The 22174-nt window shown below is 42.1% G+C and overlaps 1 protein-coding gene across 8 annotated transcripts in view; it reads right to left on the bottom strand.

The window, feature by feature from the left end:
* Nucleotides 1-4233: 4233 nt before the first annotated feature.
* Nucleotides 4234-22174, bottom strand: part of septin9b (septin 9b) — a gene marked incomplete at its 5' end in the record, with an annotated part of 70275 nt that continues 52334 nt past the window's right edge. For all 8 annotated transcript variants that reach the window (XM_080760595.1, XM_080760597.1, XM_080760598.1 and 5 more), the window contains 8 exons: nt 4234-6031; nt 6626-6677; nt 9199-9295; nt 9511-9606; nt 13871-13988; nt 20011-20148; nt 21028-21109; nt 21430-21558. In XM_080760595.1, coding sequence (XP_080616721.1) covers nt 5827-6031; nt 6626-6677; nt 9199-9295; nt 9511-9606; nt 13871-13988; nt 20011-20148; nt 21028-21109; nt 21430-21558 — 917 coding nt within the window. In that variant the 3' untranslated portion in view covers nt 4234-5826. The remainder of the gene's footprint in view (nt 6032-6625; nt 6678-9198; nt 9296-9510; nt 9607-13870; nt 13989-20010; nt 20149-21027; nt 21110-21429; nt 21559-22174) is intronic.

The raw sequence follows: 22174 nt of genomic DNA, 5'->3' as shown, positions 1-22174 counted from the left end.
GTGTCACAATTATCATTATCTCTCACCTTCACGCTTCAGGCTCTGTCTGTTTGTCTTTGCGGATGGCTAGCCGTTTAGGTACTGTACCGAGCAGACAAAGTTAGATAAGTGTCAGGCAGGTAGTTAGCGTCACAGTTTTCATTATCTCTCACCTTCATGTTTGTCAATGTCACAGCAGCACAGCGCCTTGCTACAATGTAGTGCCGGTTTCAGTCCAATGAGTCAGTCCAGCCAGGGAGAGGATGACAGGAAAAGGCAAAGCAGGAGCTGCTGCTGTATGAAAATGGAAAAGGCGATAGTAACCTCAGACAAACACTGAATTGTCAACATACCACAGTACTCACACTTTTTACTTAAGTAAAAGTATCAATACCCTATTGTAGTCTGTTACAAATACAAGTTCGGTATTAACAAATAAAGTATTGGCATCAATACCCCATGTTAATCCTCCCCACCTGTCCTTCCTCTTCGATGTCTCCCTTTTGACTGATGCCCTCTACGCGCGCGTCATGCGCCCCAAAGTTATGAGTGCAGTTGCGCCCAGCTGTATAACTGTATTAATTGATTGCCCGAGTCCCGTGGTGGGAGTTCTGCTCTGGTTTTGGTCAATATTAAGTAGTTCCGGTCATTTTGTGGCGGGCACAGGGGGCCACGCATTAAAAGTAAATTAATTCACAAAACTAACGTCATTTGTATTGTTGACCTATTTCGAAACTTCTGTCAACTTTCATTCAACTTTGACCCCTCTATCACATGGAACTATATTTTGGGCGTATAGTGATAAGGACACAAAAAACATTGTTCCGTGTGATAGAGGGGTAAAAAATGAACGAAAGTTGCACTATATGGTATTATAGATCAACAATACAAATTACGCTATTTTGTGGATTCATTTACTTTTAATGCGTGCCCCCCTGTGCCCTCCACAAAATGACCAGAACTACTGTACTTAATATTCACCAAAACCAGAGCAGAACTCCCACCATGGGACTCGGGCAATCAATTAATACAGTTGCAACCACCATATAAGTATGTCATACAGCAATACGTTCAAAAACTCTGAACTATCCCTTCAAGACCCGGCCCTACTTGGGCCCTCATCAGACCCTGTACACTCAAGACACTGCCCCTGCTGCCACCCTTAGATCTGAAGATCTACATATATGGAGCTGACCTGTTCTGACATTCCATTATGTTGATCTGACATCAAACCCTGTAGACTCAAGACACGCTCCATATATGGCCAGTACAGAAATCATCTTATGGTAATCATGTTGATCTGACCCCCCATTCCAAAGCGCCAGCGCTCACCCAACAGTCTGCTGTCACCTAGGCGGATGCGTGCACGCTTCTCGCCCTCAGGCGTCTTACTGGTAATAATAATAATAATAACTAGATAAAGTGCCCCTTGGGGCACAGGTCTCCACCAGGGCAGGTGAGGTTGTGGCATCCTGGTGGCACTATAATAGGCCAATGTGAAAAGGGTGCCATTTCTTCTTATGCCTTGGATGGCAATTGGATGATTTGAGGCATTTTGTTCCAAAAATGTGTTTTGCAAAAATCCACCTGTTGGTGGCACTATAAGAGGCCAATGTGAAAAGGGTGGGATATATTCCTCAGCCTATAGAAAAGTCTGTGAAAGATTTCACATAAATTGCATGCTGCAATCTGGAGTAATATCAAAAAAGTGCAAAACATGATACTCTCTCCCCATGCCTTCGGCCTGGTGGAGACAATAATAATTGCATTAGTATTATCACTAATGGGAGTATGGAGTTAAAAGAAATTATCCCAGGGGGAAAACAATCTATTAACCAGGAGAATGTTTGAGCATAGGCTAGTATATAATAAATTAATAAACTATGGTAAATGACTCTTTCAGGGATATGCATAGCCTATATACTGTAGGTAAGGCTATCCTGTAATTTCGGTTTTTGGCCTGTAATTACAAGAGCATGTCTTTCACATGGTAGGTTATGACAGCTTTTAGCCTACCTCTTGACATTTCTTCTCTTCATTGTTTATATTATAATATGCTGCTGGCCCGAAGTGCTTACCGGTAATTCCAGTTCACAAGTTTGATTGTTTGAGCTAACGTTAGCCTATAGGCCTACTAAGATTTACCGAGCAACATTTGCAGAAATGATATACGAATCAATTCCATCCAAAATAAATGCTTAAAAATGCAATAATTTCTATGTAAACAAATCTGCACTCTTCACTCGGGTTTCTGAAGATTTCTCCTCAAAGGTAACAACATGGTAGTCATACCCAGGTGGGAGACAGTCCTATGATATGAAATGGAAGCTCACTTACTGTATAAGCAATGTCTGATCATGTCATCTCAAGCAATACAAAATAATACATAATCCATCATAACCTATTACTGACGCATGTGTCCTGTTTAACCATTACTGACCTGTAAGACTGGATACTGAGAAAGATTACCACAGTGTAGGCTACATCACCGCAACTTGATGGCTGACACTCAGACATGCCTGCTGTACGCCTGTAAAGAGACGAGAGAAGTGTGACTGTGAGTGAGTGTGTGTTTGTGTTTGTGTGTGTGTGTGTGTGTGTGTGTGTGTCTGTGTTTGATTGATTGAAATATTTATTAACAGTTTGCAGAATTACAGTACAATTCAAGCACAACTCAATACAAAGACTTAACTGTGAGTGGACGACCCAATAAAGCATTATACTTGTTTACAAGAGGTCCATATGGTACCTTGTTCAATTCATCAAAACATTTAGAGACGTACAAATAGACACTTATATAAAGCCAAAGAATAGAACGGGAATTCATCATAAAGGAGGTAAAAAGGGAAAAGAAACATATACAGTGAGGGGAGAAAGGGTTGGGTGGGTAGAGTGTGTGTTTAAGAACTGGACATATCATTTTGTTACAAATATCCATAGGTTGACATACTTTAAAATGCTTTTTATTGTAGAATATTGAATGCACGGGTGCTAACCCCCACACGTGCTCAATCTCAATACTAACATCCTCGCCCTGGGGCGAGAACTTTATATTTGAAATATGAACGTTTATGTACACGTTCACTTTGTAAATGTAACAATGCGCTCAAAACAGGGGGAAGTCCCGCCATGACTCGTGAAGAACGAGCGGCGTTATGAGAAACCAAACATTAAAAAGTTTGGTCCAATAGTGCGGGTAGTATGGGGCTTTGTCAAACTTGTGTCTTACCTTATCAAACTGTAGGCCTATTTATCCGTAAAATCGATTAAAAAAAAGATGTTGTTGTCACTGCATGGTCTGGCTCATCAGCTGTGGGTTGACAACAAACAAGCGTGGAAGAGAGAGGGGCGGTGTTCCACTGACCACTTCCACCTTGGCGCCGTGACGCAGTGACTGGGGGGCGTCGCCATTTACTCAAACGGGAGGCGGGGCACATGACCGTCTTGCACCATTATAAAAAATATTTTATTTATACCCCCCCCCCCCCCCCCCCCCCCCCCCTCCTCCTCCTCCCTCTCTCTCTCTCTCTCTCTCTCTCTCATTAGCAGGCAACAGTGCAGCACTGTCTCTCTCTCTCTGTTTCTGCATGGCACAACAGCGCCCCTACTGGTACTCATACTGGTGCTCATCATACACTGGTGCTCACTGCTCATACATAGGTGAACACATACATAGGTGAACACATAGGTGTACACGGACATTGCTGGTTGTAGGAGTGGTTGCACCACTCAAAAAAAGTGAATAGGGCCTATAGCTGATCTACAAGCTCACAACACCGGAAGCGTAAAGCGACAAGTGAGCTTGTAGATCTGCTATTTTCACTAGTTTGGGTACCATGCAAAATGTCTCTCTCTTTTGGGTTTTAAGCCAACAAGTTTGTGAACCACTGCTCTAGTGGTTTTCAAAGTGGGGCACAGGGCCCTCAGTAGTCCTTGGAGGGGTTCCAGGTGGTCCCAAAAATGTGTTAATAGTCTAATAGGCTTATGCAGTAGCATAAAAAGACAAGAAAAATGAGGTCACAAAAACATTTAACTTTGCTTATGGGGGGTGCCTGGCATACAATCTTTTAAGATTGATGCCTGCAGCAAAATGCATAGGATATCAATTTGGGGGCCCTTGAGTTTGAGAATTTGAGAATCACTGTTCTTCTAGCATACAAACTATTGTATAATGGACCGTTCCGTTTTTCTGGCTACATGGCAATCTGCAAATAATAATGTAAAAAAAAGTTTGCAATGAAGACGACAAACTGCTAACAATAAAAATATCGATCTTTATTTCTTTGAGATATACCAAAGATAAACCTTATTCTATAATACCATAACAAATTACACAAAACTATACAACAGTAAACAAACTGTAATCCCATTAGTAATTTTCTTTAAGTCAGAGACCACAATAATCATCTTTCTTGGCTTTTGAATCTTGCTTTTTAAACCCGTTTGTGCGTGAGTGTCGGCGGAATGATTGAATGCAACACTGTATTTCCTGAAACATATCAACCCAAATATAAACTTAAAGGTGGTGGTTTTTGGCGGCACAAATCCATACACTCAGTGGTAAAAGGTTCACCCTCTTCTAAAGTAACACCATAGGATTAAGAATATTATAACTATTAATTGGATGGATTCATCACATTGCAATCATTCATTCATACAAGTTTTAATATATCAATGACCGGTACAGGCTACTTATGGAACTTTACTAGGAGGAAAGGTCCTTGGAAGCTATTTACATTGTAGCCTAGCCTTTAAGAATACAGTATATTATATGAATGAATAAAACAAAATACGCTGCCCGAACACCATCACTATTTACTGTAAGACCTGAAAGATTCTTTGAAAAGTCCATGGTTGTAAAAATCATTACTGAAATGAATTTGATTACACGAAAAAGTACACATAAATACCTACCAATAAATCTATTCTGTATGTGCTTCTCTCTTAGAACAACAAAAAAATACATTTGGTTTACAGTCAAGAAAATTGATTGAGAATGAGAATGGATGAATGCAATGGCATGGCAGCTCCACACATTCACCCCATCCTCATAATCAACAACACAATTTTACAACAGCAATAAAAATACAATAGTAAATGAGCCATGTAAAATGCACAGTAGGACTGAGGCTGATACAACACAACATATTGGCATTACGTAAAAGGGGATTTGGGTCGTTAAAAAAAACATAACAGAGAACGGGGTTTGTCATTTTTAACAGCTGCTCCACACTGCAGATGTTTTTGTTTTATTTTGCAGTGCAGATGTGTCGATGTCTTCTCTCCCTCCATAATACTATAAGACTAAACTAGATAGCCGACTCTATAGCATCTACACATTACTATACACGACAAGACAAAATAGAAGTCACTGAAATACCTACTCGTTTGACTTCAATCTATTATCGTCTGATGTGCCATACTTCATTTTGATCACCTGGCTCGATAGGTTCCAGCTCTTGGTCAAACGAGGATCTCCCGCTTTTTGTACACATCTAGCATGATTTGGTGTATGCAACTTCAACACTTTGAAAAGCTGTGATTTAGGCAGTTTATAGCAACGGTAATCTGTGTGCGTGTGTGTGCGTGTGTGCGCGTGTGCGTGTGCGTGTGTGTGTGTGTGTGTGTGTGTGTGTGTTTGTGCGCGTGCGTGTGTGTGTGCGCGTGTGTGTGCACGTGTGTGTGTGTGCGTGCGTGCGTGAGTGTGTGTATGAAGATGGATGTGGGAGCATGTACAATATGCATTCACATGTAATCACACTAGTATGAAGCAGACTGAAACCTTTGCATTTGTTCCATTTTCTGATATTACGACTCAGTTATCTGGCCCACTGGCTCTGGCTCACTCTACATCTCGTGGGACAGAGCAGCAACCCCGTTGGCTTGCACACTGGGAACTGCATTGGGCTGACCATTAGCCTTGGGAGGACCACTAGGCTGGCCAGTGGGCGGCTGAGAGTTGGGGTCGGCATTGGACTCATTTAACCGGCGAACTCGGTACATCTCGTAGTGGATGCTGCCTGTGATGTCCTTGATGTTCTGCATGTGTGTTCTGAAAAGAGAATTCAGGGCACATTGTTAGAGTACCGAAATTCCCATAATGCTTTGGTGCACCTATCCTCCTTGTGGATAGGGGGAGGGCTGGCTTACTGAGACATGTAGTCCAGGAAGTTAGTGAGCCCAGTGTCCATGACACCAGAGACACTGGGCTCACTGCTAATATCCAAAATATCTAAAACCACATATTACACACAAAGACCCCCAGAAAAGTGTTCTAAATCTTTAAATCATTAACATATATTTTTTGCAAAATTTCCCTTTAATACATGATTGCCTAATGTGTGAAACAAAACAAAAAAATAATTGGTTATGCTTTATTGGGTGTATTATGGCCATTTTCACACAAAGTATAGATAAACATATAAATGAGGATCTTCCTTGCAAGACAACTTACATTAGTTTTAGTTTTAAGTGTCATCCAGGTTTAGCGGATAAACAATAAAAACACAGATCTGCTTTGCAGGAATAGGACTTTGAGGACTAGACTCCCAGTGAAACCATCAAAACATAACATCTAACATAACATCAGAAACAAAGCCATTAGCACCTAAGAATTCTATATTCTATAACAAGATGTTAAACTTACCTGATGAGAAGGTCTCGAAGGTAAGCAAACTCACAGTGTGCAATATTCTCAACTGCAAAAAAAGAGAAAGGAACCTTTGTCAAATTAAACTATATGAAAGAAAACCTCCACATAATCTCCACATTTAGGACATAATGCATGCAGAACAGGCACATGTTATTGCCTTTGATTTAATATATAAAAGGAGAAACACCTGTTCAGAACAGTAGGCACATACACCACTTGATATTGCACACTGCAATGAAACCATCCTTCACTGCATACCCCAACCGACACACTTGCATACCCCAACCAACACACTTCCATCTCCCACCACCAGGTGGCAGATTTGTACTAAAGTCAGCTGAAGGACATTCTCCAACTTGACATCTGCAGCAATTTTCTTAAGTCAAGATAATACCTTCTTCCACTTCCCAGTAATTTAATACATCTCAACCGCCGCCCGCCCCCACCCCTACATTGAAGAACGTAAATGAGACATTTTAACTAAGTCCCTGTGACAAGCTGCCGGTGCCTCCCTCTGGTAGGGCAAACACGTGTTTGAATTATAGATTATGTCAAGTCCATAAACGTTAAAAAAAGGAATACTATTTATGCAACGCTTTGAAATCCAAGGGCAGGAAATTAAATTCTCCTCGAGCGTTAGGGAGAGGAGGAGAGCAGGGTAACAGCTGGGTCTGGGAGTGTTGATTAGTGGCGGCACTGGCGGAGAGAGGGAGAGCACTCCTCAGTTAACTAGCAAAAAGAAACCGTACCCAACCCACCAGGAGTCCAGGATACATTGAGAGACCCTGAAACAAACTGTGTATTATGTATATGCATACATGGTTAGCTATAGGCTGAAATACACAAGTCTCTTACTCTCAATTAACCTATACCCTGTCCAACCTCATATCTCTACCCCTCTCACTCTCTGCACACACACGCACGCACACATGCACACACGCACGCACGCACACACACACGCACACACACTTCTTCAGTGTTAATTTAACTGGATGAAATGAAATGTCCTTTGCCCAGTTGTAACAGAGACCTTGTTTTAACAACTACACATCCAGAGGATTCCTCTGTGGCTTATTTTATTGTCAGTGATGACAAGCCCAAATCCCTCCTCCTCTCACCTCATTGCCTGTGTGAACCACTTCCTAGGCTTGCTAGAAAGGAGCCATTGTTCCCTCAGCCAGAGAACACTACATTTCCCACACATTTTCAACATATCGTACAGTGTTGAGGTGCACTCTGCAACGTGAAAAGAATATATGTCGGACGAACAAATATATTCCATTTATACTCAGAGTTTTCTATGCATTAGGCCACTAACCCCATTTGTTATTTGCTTTATCTCTGAAAGCCCAAAACGTCACTGTAAATGTTCTTTTTTGCACAAATAGAACTATTTCCATGTAAAATCTCAGTGTCCATTTAGTTCCCAATCCCGACTATCAATCATTTATTGATAGTCGGAACTCCTCATCGTTGGGGACCACACGTTCAGAACAATTGCGCGGTATACTCCATAAGAATGCTTTTTCCTGTGTGTACGTTTACCCTCCCTGGAGGATTACAATTATACTTCCTTTTGGTTTTAGCAGTTGCAAGACACAAGCTTCTGTGCAGTTCATAGGATACATGTCACGTACGACAGCAAGTAGGGCGGCTATAGCCTACATCTACAACAGCCTACAGCTACAATTTTAATTAATTCATGTATTAATTCACTTCAAATGTATTTGATAATGCAATCTATAATACAGCAGAAAAAAAGAAAGAAACGGTGTTCATCAGATATGAAAAAGGAGGGCTCAAGATGGGTCAAGTGCATATTCTGTGAAGGAGGATCCAGTGCTCCAGACTTCACGACATTCCTCTGTCCAGACATCCACAAGCACCGCTGTTTGCCCTTCCAATCGTTCCCTGGCTACCCGCGCAACCATACCCTTCGGCGTAGGAAAACACACCCCACTCATCCCTAGATGAGGCAAGGACACCCCTAACCACCCCCCCCCCCCAACCTATCTTCTTGGCAGCACGAGAGCTCAGCATAGTCCTACCAACATAAGACTGTGTATAAAAAGTTACCGACAGTGTGTGTGTGTGTGTGTGTGTGTGGAGTGAGCTCACTGACACGTCTGCCCGCATTATATCATAATCACAGACGGTTCAGTAAAACTCCCCCCCTCCTGTCTCTTTAATCTCTCCAGATACAGCCAATCAAACATGGACATGATAAACACATGCGCGGTTGTATAACGACAGACGCTTTAACTCAGCTGACTGGACTCGAACATATGCTGGCAGCAGTAGCTGCATTTGCACATGATGTTTAATCTGGGCTCAGTACTGTAAGTCAGGCAAAGGTAAATCTGATCGGAAACGGTGACCCGTTTTCCATTGTCTGTTTGGTAGGAAAATCCATGACCAGCTGTGCCCGTTTGTGCCTGTGTGTGACTGTGTGCCTTTGTGTGTGCACGTGTGTGCCTGTGTGTATGCGTGTGTGCCTGTGTGTGTGCCTGCACGTGTGACTGTGTGTGTGCATGTCTGTGTGTGTGTGTAAAGTGTAGGTGTTTTACCCTCTATGGTGCCCCACTTTGTTTTCCTGCCCAGAATTCGCTTTCCGTTGACCTGGTACTCCTGGTCGCTTCCCACCACAGCAAAAGGGATCATCTCCTGTTGAGTGAGTATGACACACACACACACACACACACACACACACACACACACACACACACACGCTTTGTTGTCAGGTCCTGCGTTAGTCATTCATCTCTGAAGGGGGCTGGGTGTGTACTGAGAATTAAGTTTCATTATTTTGTTACAACTATAATGATACACTCATGGTATGTGTGTGGCCATCATACTGTGGTGGTTTACATTGAACTCACCCTGATTTTGTCATTGATCATCCTGTCCTCTGCATCCTCGTCAAACTCCTTCTGAGGGTACACGTCGATTCCATTGTCTCTCAGCTCTTCCCTAATCTGCATGGGGATTATGGATATATTTGACAATATTTAGCCATAGTGCCCCTATTTTGGGAACAAAAAACAGCTGATCTGCAAGCTCACAATGCATCTCAGTGCAACACTTTGGGCGCTTGTAGATTTTCTTTATTTCTTGAGTACTATGAGGTATATAGGGCTAAAGAGATTTTTAGCCATGACAGTCTTTCATATCTGGACGATTGCCAACTTGATTTGATTTTTGAGGGACGCTAGCCCCTCCAATACACAGGTTTAATGTTTGTCTTTAGTTTGTTTAGTAAACGCATTGACAATAAAGGGGAGATTTACGTCATACATGAGTTAGACTTTAATATATCAGCGCCCCTCACTTCGCACAGGTGTGATTTTTTTAATTATTATTATTAATATCCAGTATTATCATTATCATCAACTTGTTATAGTATCATTGTTAGAGCAGTCTGTGGAACATCCAACACCAACATTTCTCTGCATGTACGTGTGAATTAAAGTGAGTGGCAAATGAAGCCTCTTGAAGTGGTGAAGCCGGACCCAGTTACAATCCAGCATTTCCAGGAAAATAATATGTAAATTATTGTGGCTGCATCGTTACGGATACCTAAAGTTCCAGATCCTTGACGACCATTTCTCCTCCTGTCTTCAAAAAGGTTTACAAATGAGGACATGGAGACAAAGTGGTTTTGCAGCTTCCTTTTCTATACCATAACAACTCCATATTACCCACAATACAAAGGTTGCTATAATCACTCTTGGAGACAGAGGAAGGGAAGTTGCTCAGACACACACTGTAACAATCAATCAGGACCAAAGCCTTTCTTCATTCATCATCTCACCATCTCAGTGCTGGCTTAAAGCCACATACCAAGTCAATGCCTCTCTCACACGCACGCACGCATGCATGCACACACACACACACACACACACACACACACAGCTGCCATTATTTAAATCATGTACTGTATACACACAGTGACACAGACATCTAAGTTGGGAAGGATAGAGGACCCTATTATTGAACAGAGGCCACTAGCCCACTCAAAGACTTCAATAAACACTGTCATGCTGTTGGGGCTGGCGGTGCCGACGCTAAGCGACTCCTAATCCCCTTGACATGGAGATAATGTGGAGGTTAACCACCACTACGAAAACACAGCCAGACATAGTTATGGCGTATAAAAATGGCCGCCCTATATCCACTATACAGTATGTCTTTATAATTACTTATTTACAGACAAGAGCGTCACAGAAAGAGGCAAATGGCCTTTTTTCTGGAGTGATGTGCTCTAAATGAATGACTGTTCTGCCTCACAATTACTACTTTGACGATTTGGTTCCGCGATCAAAGGCATTATTGTTTATCCCTGGAAACTTTCTCAGGGACAGGGTTACATTATATAGGATGACATTTAACCAAAAACAAAGACAAAAGAAAAGAAGCCACATCAACGGTCAGCGAGGGGAACATGAGCAGAGGCACACAGCTGGACAGACATGGGGCAGACCTCTAATACAATAAAATAACTCTGATTCCTTTCACGTCCACTTGCAAGCAGAGGAACAGCAATGAAAAAACAAAAGTTTGGCAGGAGGTTTTTTAAGTCAATAATCTTCAGGGCCCTACATAGCGTGTGTGGCCAACCAAAGCAACACTGCTATAAGCCCGTGGCTCACATTCTCTGCCCGGCTTTGGTCCACTCCCAATTTTGTTCTTACAGGACGGCGTTGCCGTCGTGGAGGGAAACGGTAGTCAAAGCGCCCACTCTGCCCAGCGTGCTCTCTCAACTCTAGAATTAATAAAGCTGCCACAGGAGGCCAGAACCATGAAGCGAGAGATACGAAACGAGCGATGGGAACGAAGGATTGTGGTGGTCTTCCCCTCATGGAGTGTGTGTTGTTGCCAAACGACATTTTTTTTATAAATAAATAAAACCCACAGACAGACACATATAGGCTACACTATAGACACACACCACCTTCATTTTGTGCGACAATGTTGTACGACATCAAATTACAAAAGCTGAAACATGGAGATACAAGGTTTCTGCCCAACACAGCAACGATATATTATAGCAGATGATTTATACCCAGTCCAGCAGGGAAACCACATGTAGCGGAGGGGAAAGTGACGATGAGGACATGAGGCTGTGAGAGTTACAGCGTAGGACTATTAGCCCACAAAATATTCCTTCCCATTTAGGACAAATGGATACGTTTTAAGTACAATACACACTTTCACCACAACAGCCATGGCCAACAACACTGGCCAAGTCTGGTGCTCAGTTTTAAATATTGGATTTTGTTTATTGCATAGTTTTTTTTTTTAGTAACCACTCCAAGGAACAGCAATGTCCGTGTTGTTCACCTATGTGTCGTTAATGAGCACGAGTATGACTATTAGTACCAGTAGGGGATGCTGTTGTGCCAGAAACAGAGAGAGAGATAGTGCTGTACTGTTGCCTGCTAATGAGAGAGAGAGAGAGAGAGAGGGGGGGGGGGGGGGGGACCACTCAGTTCACACAGGTGTGATTTTTTACATGGATTTGAAAAACCATGTGGCTTTGTTGAATTCTTGTCCATTTAAGCGGGCAGGACAGCAGAACCTTTAACAGTCCAAAACCTCTGCTTCATGGACATATTGACTGAGTAAATTCACCCACAATTTAAAATACAAACTTTAGGAAGGTCGCCCAAACACCAGCATAGCAGTTGTTTATCGTAATGCTACTATTTGGAACATCAACTGTGTTATAATTACTGTACAAAGACAAGTCACTAGGTGCGTCTTCGCTGCTGAACTTCCTGTCCTTGCACTTCCGCATGAGGTCTTTATTCACTTAAGACCTGAGGCCGATTCTACAAAGGTCTTCTAAAATCAGTAGTTCTCACACTTTCAAGAAATATGTTTTTCAAAAATAGCAGACGTACAAGCTTGAATCTGGCTATTGGCTTTTGAACAGCCAACACTAAAATCTAAAATGACACAGTTGCTTTCTCGGATTTAACCCATTCTGACCGGGAACCCGTTTTGGTGTTTAGCATCATGTCATGCTTTACCTATTGAAAAATGGCAGATCTACAAGCTCATATCGCGCCACCGAGTGGCGCGATACGAGCTTGTAGGTCTGCTATTTTTGAAAAATCGAAGAGCGACTGACATTTTTTAGAATCTGATCTCAGGTCAGAATGGGTTAATCAGACCAGTGTGTGTCCAGCGGAAACCTCGTATGAATCTGATCTCAGGTCAGAATGGGTTAATGGGATAAACACAAACATCGGTATTCTAGGGAAAACCGCACGTTGCGAGTCTGTCGATCGGCTATTTTCAGCATAGATATTTAATGCAGAGCGAACACCGAAAGGCTACTAGTATAGGGCCCTGAGGAACTCCGGTCAACCATATAGGGTTTAAGTGGTTATTATACCACTGGGTAGACTAGAGAATGGCTGAGAACTTGGCTGACGTCCGCTACAGTCTCGCTTTTTCACCCAGTAATTCTCTGGTAATGATGGGCTAGTGTGCTCCATTGGGCAGAAGTTTCCCCTTCTGAAACGCTGTACTGTAAATAAATACATAGAAAAGGGTCTTAAATGCTTCCTTCTGAACCAAACATGACTTTCGACGTGTTATGGCTATTGAGACGACATGCCACTTCCCAGGATGGGTGCACCGTGGCTTTATCCAGATGTCTTTTGTTTGTGATGTCTGGCACTGCTTTATGGTACCAACCAGTGAGTGTGAGAGAGCGCTCGCGGCCTCGCGCGTGCGTGCGTGCGTGCGTGCGTGCTTTCCTGCTCACTATTCAGCCTGTAAACATGTTATGTATTCTGTATTTTAAGCTCAATTTAAAGACCTTCAGCAGTCTGTTACAGCTGGGAAGGTAATGGGTTGAGTGCAAGCAAACACATGTATGAAATGCGAATGCAGACACAAACGGAGCATAATAGTCTCTGTCCGGTGGAAACCGTCCAAAACGTACTTTTCAGGATTCAAAAGCATCAAAAGTAGCAGACGGACAAGCTCAAAACGCACGTAGATCTGCTACTTTTGTGTGACGTGATAGTGTGATCAAGTAGGCAGCAGGGCATTCTATACGAAAAAACGTTAAAAAAATGTTAGAATATAGTGCATGTACAGCAACAATATTCACAACAATATTCACATATACCACACACACAGCACACACACACACACACACACAGCGAACACACACACAGCGCGCGCACACACACACACACACACACACACACACACACCTCTCACCGTCTGTTTGAAGAAATCCCTCTCCTCTAGAGTGAGTGTGTCAGCTTTGGCGATGACAGGTACGATGTTGACAACCTTACTGAGACGTCTCATGAACTCAACATCCAGGGGCCTCAGACTGCAGAGGACACACAGTACAACAAACCGTTAGGTCAACTCCTTACAGTTCATTATGGTTGTATTCGTTTGCTTCCACTTAATTCTTCTTATAAAATTAATTTTATATAAGGTCACAGCGTTGTGACCTTATATAAGGTCACAACGCGTCGCAAGCTTGTTTTTCAGCATACAACCAATTGCAAAATGACTTATACTGGATCTCTTGTCCACTAGTCCCTTCCCATCTAGTTTTTATTTGTTGACGAAATTGTCAGTATATTTAGTCTTAGTCATCACAGCTTAGTTTTCATATATTTAGTCAACGAAATCAACACTGGCGCCTACTGAGCCAGTACAACAAACCAGGGAAAGGACTTTCCCTCCTCTTGTTGCTCATTCACCAACAAATGAAATATCTTTCAGTACTACTGTATGTGTATCTGATGCTATTAAAGATAATACTGGGGCTATTGGAGGAGAGTGAAACATCACACCCTCTTGGGTTTTCTGAGTTAGGAAGGTTGTGACACAGAGTAACCACTAGGGGGCAATCTTGGTCTATTCGTATTCCTTAAATTAATTCAGATTATCTTCTGATTGTAATTCCATGACTACACACCGTTTATAACCAGTGGTGGAAAAAGTACTCAATTGTTTTACTTAAGTAAAAGTATCAATTCTTCAATGTAGAGCTACTCCGTTACAAGTAAAAGTCCTGAATTCAAAATGTACTTGAGTAAAAGTACAAAAGTATTGACATCAAAAAGTACAAAAAGTTTTAAAGAAATCTCAAATGAAAAAAGAAATAAAAATCTTTTGAAAATAGCAGATCTACAAGCTACAAAAGTACTTTCCACCACTGCCTATAACATTGACCTTGTCACATTATCTGCCTGTATGATCATGATTAATCCTGGCTATAAAAGCAATAATACACTATTATTGCTTTTATAACACGGATACCGGCGATTAGCAACAGGACTCACAATTTTAACTAGAAAAATTCATGTTGCCAACCCTTTAGGCCGTTTTGCTTTTTCATGACCTATATAACCACAGCATAACATGGAAAAGGAAGGCGAGACACAACAGGGGGCTTGAACACCGAGCTAGTAACATGCGGTAGATTGAAATTTTCAATTTGGTGCAGATCCCCTTTTCTCCAGTAATGGCAGTCATCTTTGATTGTCTGTGTTTAATTTTTTTTAAATACAATGAAAAATAATAAACTAGAATTACCGAAGCCTGTACTACTAGTGGTCCAGTTTCCACGAAGTACCCGTTCTCACTGCTCTCTAAACAGTGCTAGTCGGGGGGCGGGGGAGGGGGGGTCTATGTCACACATGTCAAAACACATGTTAAGTGTGCGTGTGTGACATGGTATTTGACTGCATTTGATGTGAACAGATGCAACATGTGAATTCAGGTGCATCCGAGTCATACTTCATATGCACGAGTGCGCACAGCCGCACACACACACATGGGTCATATGTGTTCTTCTGCATGAACAACATGCACAAACCATGTGCAACGTGTGCATGCACACGCGTTGTAATAAGATAATGCTCCAGAACGAAAAGGTTAAGGTCATGCGTTTTAAAAGCGGAAATGGAAGCCATGTATCTACAAATCTAAAAAGCCTTCATGGAATATTCTCTGAAAGCATCACTGTGGCAGAAAATGGCAGCCACTCAACAACATAGCACTCCCTCACTCCATCTACACAGCTTCGAGTGACTCAAACTATAACACTGTCTGGACAGATCCCTTGTTCTCATCGTAACCAAAGAAACAAGAGGACAACCAAAGAAGTTAATAGTGCGGTTGACAAAAATATGGAGAACAAAAAAAAAAGAGTGCCTATGTTGAGCACTACTTATCTTAAACCACACACACACACACACACACACACACACACACACACAACATAAGATACCCTGGAGCAAAATACGGACATGTAAAATACGCCAAAGCCTTCATGAATCAAAACAGAAAGCCACATAGTATAAAACCCGATATCTGTACTGATATTAGCCGACATGGGCTACCAGTGTTACTGAATATATCACCATCTTCTCCCTGCCGGTTTGTTTGATGGTAGCCATTATGGTGAAGACGCAGGGAGCTGTCCACAAGCATGGCTTTGGCATTTATTGTGTCTGCGTAATTGGTAACAGGCCCTTGTTTCAAATCGAGATGTTTGTGTGAGAAATGAAAAAAGGGGTAGGGGGGTGGCTAAGGAGAAAGAGAATAACGGAGGGAGCTTTTTTTTGGCCTTTCAGAATAACTATTCCAGAACTATTCTCTCGTCCTACTCTCTGTGGACCATGAGCCAGTCTCAATTCAATGGGAAGATCAAATGTATGACTGAGTGGGACATACAAGGATTTAGCTGTTTTAGTCGACTCGTGCATGTGGATCATGTGAGTCTGTCCAACTTTTAATAATCTATCCTCTAAAGCACTGGGTGTCAGATCTCAACACCAGCCCTTGCAATGTAAATCAGTCCACAGCTCATATCTACAGTTGTCAATGTTGACCTTGACGTTCTGGGTAGCGTTAAGGAAAACATTACTTCCCGTCTTACACCTGTACCGTCAGTAGATAATATTTGTGCATATACTGTATGCGTCTAGGTATCCGTTACGTGTGTGTACCCGCATACGGGATGTAACATATAGCTGCAGCGTGCTTAGAGAGGGCACGTCAGGCTAAACAGAGGGGGAGGGGGGGGGGGGGGGGAGGGGGCTAAGTGAGGAAAGCATAACCATTTGGCAGGGAGAGAGAGAGGGCAGAGGGGTTTGGATCATGTTATGTGACACACACACAGCAGCGCTTGATCAAACTAATGAACTGAACAAACAACAGGGCTCTCAACAAGACACACACACACACACACACACACACAAGAAGCAGCTGGAGTGATATGAGGAGATGATGAGGGGGTCTGTCAAACAGTGGGACATGCTCTCACACACACACACACACCATGCACCACTCGTCCCCCGAATGCCCTGCGGAGGAATGCTGAAGTGGACAACTGTTGAGTTACTGGTCCAACGAAATATGACCCGTTGCATAAAAGTGCAAGGAGACATTTGTTGCCGAGTGTGTGTGTGAGACACTGTGTGTGTGTCTGCAAATCTACTGTATATTATTTCAGACATCTCAGAACTTCTATCCTAGCTGCATGCATAGTTGCGTACGTGTGCAGACACATGTACAAAGTCCAACTTTGCTGTTTGTGTGGTGTGTGTGTGTGTGTGTGTGTGTGTGTAAGTCTATCCGTCTTGTCCTACAGTGCACGTAAGGACACAGCCCTCATCACTATTGATAAATGTGACAAATTACAGATTCATCTTGGAGAAAATGACCCTAATCACTCATGAGGCAGCAGCAGCAGTGTGGTTTATATTATATAGGCATTAGGTAAGGGTGCCTCCTGAGCAAAATGAAAATGAGCTAAATCGCCTCCACCTGGGGGTGTTTAAAGAGAGACATGCACAATGTCGAGATCCAGTGCACAGGGTTGTGTCCTGTTGACAGACAATCTTCATTCCCCTAAAGACTGTTATTTCGTTGTTATTCTAGCAAATCTTGTGCGGACATTGTTGCATGTAATCTATTGATCTCATTCTCTTTTAGTATCCATTACAACCAAGGGCAGAACTTTTCCTTTTCTGCTAGGCCCTTCAATTCAGGCCAATTAAAATGTACTGGTAGCCAACTCTTGTCATGTGGGACCAGACCAGAAACTTGTCAGTGGTCTATTCCGGTTTTCCAGCCCATGGTTAAATAAACGTTCCAATGCAATATTATCCAGTGTTCTATGTGCCATTATTCCTGCAACCATGACATGCATCTTGCATCTCTACTGGACAATTACATCTGTATTATAGAGGGTACTGTTGACATAAGGAGAGCAGTGTTGTTGGGGAAAGCTAGTTTTCCTAGCAACAAATTACTACACATTGGAAAAGGTTGAACTACAGCTGAACCAAACCAAAGCTACTTAGCATATTTCTTTAGTAGCAAGTTGCTTGAACAAATTTTTATGTGTTTTACTATCGGCTTGCATAAGTGAAGATGTAGACCTTGAATGGCGCTCTAGTGGCTCAGTGGTAGAGTTCCTGGCCGTCACCACGGATGTTGTGGGTTTGAATCCACCGCGGTGCATCCGGCTTCGTCAGGCGGCTGAGCGAACGCAATTGGCCAATGTTCGGGTGAGGGAAGCCGGGCAGGGAGGGTGATATTTGTTACTGCATGTATTTCTACGGACTGCATGTATTTCTACGGGCTGCTGGGAGCAGAGCCTGTCAGCAGGGAGTGTTAGGCGGGAGGAGTAGGACAAAGGCTCTACCGTACGTCCTCCTGGTGGGGGCTCCTCATTGGCAGGTGAGTCAGTAAGTTACAACAGCAGTGACAACACAGTAATGTGTGTGGGGAGGAATTGATTGGCATAACAACAAAATTGTGGAGAAAGGAGGGTAAAAAATAGTTGGCTACTCTAAATAAAATAAAAAGTATATATATATATATATATATAATATATATATATGAAAATCACACCTGTGTGAAGTGAGAGGCGCTCTTAAAATACTGTACATAATCTCATTCCAGCCAATCACAAGTTGCGTCCTCACAAACACTCAAAATTGGCCCTTCGCTGTCAATGTTTGTAGGACAAAGTTTGTGTTTGCACACACACTAAAAGCTGGACATAGGAGGGCCTATCGCCCCTCAAAAATAAAATTAAGGTTTGATGTTGGAGCTAATGAGTGAATATCACTTAACACTTTGCAATCTAACATTAATAACATTTATCATATAACATTATTTTGACCAATCTGTATGGTAGAGTACAGTATGTTTACGCAATAAAATTAACACCACTGCAGAGGTTGGTCTTCATAGTCCTCTAGTTAATCTTGTGGATGGTTAGGACCACTATACTACTGGTCTGGTTTTGCATAAAAGTCTAATCGCAATTTATCCTCTTCTGAAAAAGCTATCGCTTAGTCCAGTCCAATGCAACTCATTGTAACATCCAACTACTTGCAACTACAACTGCATTACTTGTAACCATTATCCCCAATGGCAGTTGCACAGAGTTGCATTGGTGAGGAGTCAGACTGGCCTTTAAACCGTTTTGTTGCAAGGAGTTGCGACTAGTTGCATTGGTGCGGTCTGGCCTTCTTACAGCTCAACTTTAGAAATTCTGGAACTTGTGTGCAGAAGTAGCGAAAATAGCAAGCTCACAATGCACCACCATGCTTTGTAAGCTTATAGATCTGCTATTTTTGCCATTTGTAACATTTCTGCCCCAAATAGGGGCGGCAGGTTGAACATGGTTAAATACAGGTATGTAGTTAAACTACTACCGGTAGTTCAATTAGGTGAGTAGTAGTGTAGTATAAACTATGAAATCAATTATAATACTGAAAAAAATAAATAAAGCCATTTGCGCTGTATACTTTTAACAGTGCGTTCACCACTGCACTACCTCCTGTTCAGTGTCAGACCTAATACAGTATGTGCTTCCTACAGCACCTTGACCACACAATAGCGTACTGTTCCCAAGCCAACTACATGTAGTGAAAAGACTGCTTTTCTCTCTGTGAAACCTGACTCTTAAAGTGATACCTCAGTGTCTCAGAGGACACGATGGGTTCCACATGCGGTCCAAAGACAGCGTGAGAGGGGGGGAAAAGATAGATAGATGGAGAGGGAAGTGGTTAACAAGCTCAAGACAGACAAGGGAGATTCCCAGCTGACCCAGTCCATGTCTGTGGGAGAAACTGCGGGAATGATGTAAACTGGGAACAAATGAGAGAGAGAGAGAGAAAGAGAGAGAGAGAGACAGAGAGAGAAAGCGCATGTGTGTATCTACAGTACACACAACTTTCTGTGTGGATTTACACCAGCAGTATGTCAACATGTTTTTCATTCATCTGTGTAGGTCTACAGTACATGAGCCTGTGTGTGTGTGTGTGTGTGTGTGTGTGTGTGTGTGTGTGTGTGTGATAGGTTTGCTAACCCACCAGTGTCCAGTAGGTGGTATAAAATAAATGCAGCAGTGAACCCTGGAGTCTGGGATCCTCTTCTTCCTGTTGATGTTGATCTCCTCCTGAAGGTACTCCTCATACTGGTCATTGATGAACTTCATGATTGGCTGCCAGCTGCCAGACAGAGGACACATGGGGGAGAGCTTATTCACGATTAACATATAGGTACTCATTTTCACTGTTCATGTTGTTGTCTAAAACTATGACGAAAAAATTGCTGTCTATAGGAGTGGTTTCATCACTCAAGAAAAAAATAAGCTATGATAACTAAAACTATGACTAAATATACTGTCAATTTCGTCACCGAAAAAAAATACTAGACTGAAATGTTACGGAGGAACTAGTGGTAGTAGTGGAGAAGTAATTCTATGTTCGGGTGTAGCTTGCAACCAAGTGTAAAATCAGTCATTACGACACAATCAAGGCCCACCAAAATACATTTTAGTCGACAACATCAAATCTTATATTTAGTTGACTAACACTAGACTAAAATTCAAACATTTCAGATCACAAAAATGGGACTAAAACTAACTTTGGCTATAAGGATAACACAAAACAAGTCCTGGGGACTTTCCATTGTGGTGAGTGGTCCTACAGTATGTATTGTCAAAAACATTAGTAGTGTCTCTTCAAAACAAAACAAACTAAAATGTATAGATATATTATTTATGAATCAGTTACACACACACACACACACACACACACACACACACACACACACACACACACACACACACACACACACACACACACACACACACACACACACACACACACACACACACACGCGCCATTTATGGTTGGCTCTCATACTTCCAGGTCTGAATGAAGCTGTGCAGGGCTTAACCATTATTACATTGTGTACAATAAATAATTGGGACTCTGAATTATGTAACCAATACTCTGAATTATGTAACCAATGTATAAACAACTTTGGGCATGCATAACTAAATGATAAATATCAGCAGGGGCGAGACAGTTATTATAACTCACCAGTTCTCATTGTTGATCTGGTCCCCGAAGCCGGGAGTATCGATGACTCTTAGCTTCATGCGTACACCTTTCTCTTCAATGTCTACACAGAAATAAAATAAACAATAAAAAATGCATTTATTTAGCTATATTAGTTGTTCCGGTGTTGCGCCTAAGGGGCGGGCTATCTAAAATTCATGCTGTGTATTTACTGAAGATCATTAGATGATCTTGTTCATTTAACTCCGACTTAAATGCAAACCGCATCAATGATTTTCCATGCAACATGCAACTACTTGCAACCGGTGGACTTTAAAACAGTTTTGTTGCAAGGACTAGTTGCATTGGTGCGATTTTTAAGTGAAATTAGTTACTTTATCACTGAGGATTTCATTGTTGTTGTGAATATGCATTTAGGCCAACCGTGACTGATGGACTTGATCTCGATGGTCTTTGGAATCCTCTCCTCAGCATCCGTTTGCATCGACTTCCGGCTCACTTTGGACTTAAATAGGGTGTTCACCAGAGTCGACTTCCCCAGGCCACTTTGACCTGCTCAGAACACACCTAGTATTACACAAATTGTATACATTTGCCATACACATGTACAGTATAGTCTTTGCATTTATGTGTACCGACACAAAATGAACTGACAAAGCAACAGACTGCAGTCACAGAATCTCTGTTAAGACCAGAACACAACAATGCAACTAGTTGCAACTCCTTGCTACAAAAGAGTTTTAAGGCCAGTCCACACCAATGCAATTGTTTCAAGTAGTTGCAACTTAAGTAGTTGCATGTTGCAAGGAGTACTGATTATTTGCATTGGTGTGGACTGGCCTTTACACACCAATGCAACTCCTTGCAACATGCAACTCCTTAAGTTGCAACTACTTGCATAGCTGTGGACTGGCCTTAAAACTGTTCTGTTGCAAGGAGTTGCGACTAGATGCATTGATGCGATCTGACCTTTACTGAATCATTTGCGCTAGTCTGTTTTTCCAAATATGTAGAGCATGCTACATTTGTAGAAACCACTGAGTTGTTATCAAGATCATTCTGAAGTTACTAAACACACTTCTCAACGTAATTTCACTCACTCTTATTGCCCCTCTAGTTGCCCCCAAAAAGTGAGATCACATAAGCACACATTGCACGCACAAAACGC

Source organism: Protomyctophum bolini, assembly GCF_963924005.1.
Source record: "Protomyctophum bolini genome assembly, chromosome: 3".
In the NCBI taxonomy this organism is placed as follows: Eukaryota; Metazoa; Chordata; class Actinopteri; order Myctophiformes; family Myctophidae; genus Protomyctophum; species Protomyctophum bolini.
Note: the sequence above shows the minus strand (reverse complement) of the source record. Positions and strands in the feature narration are given on the sequence as shown.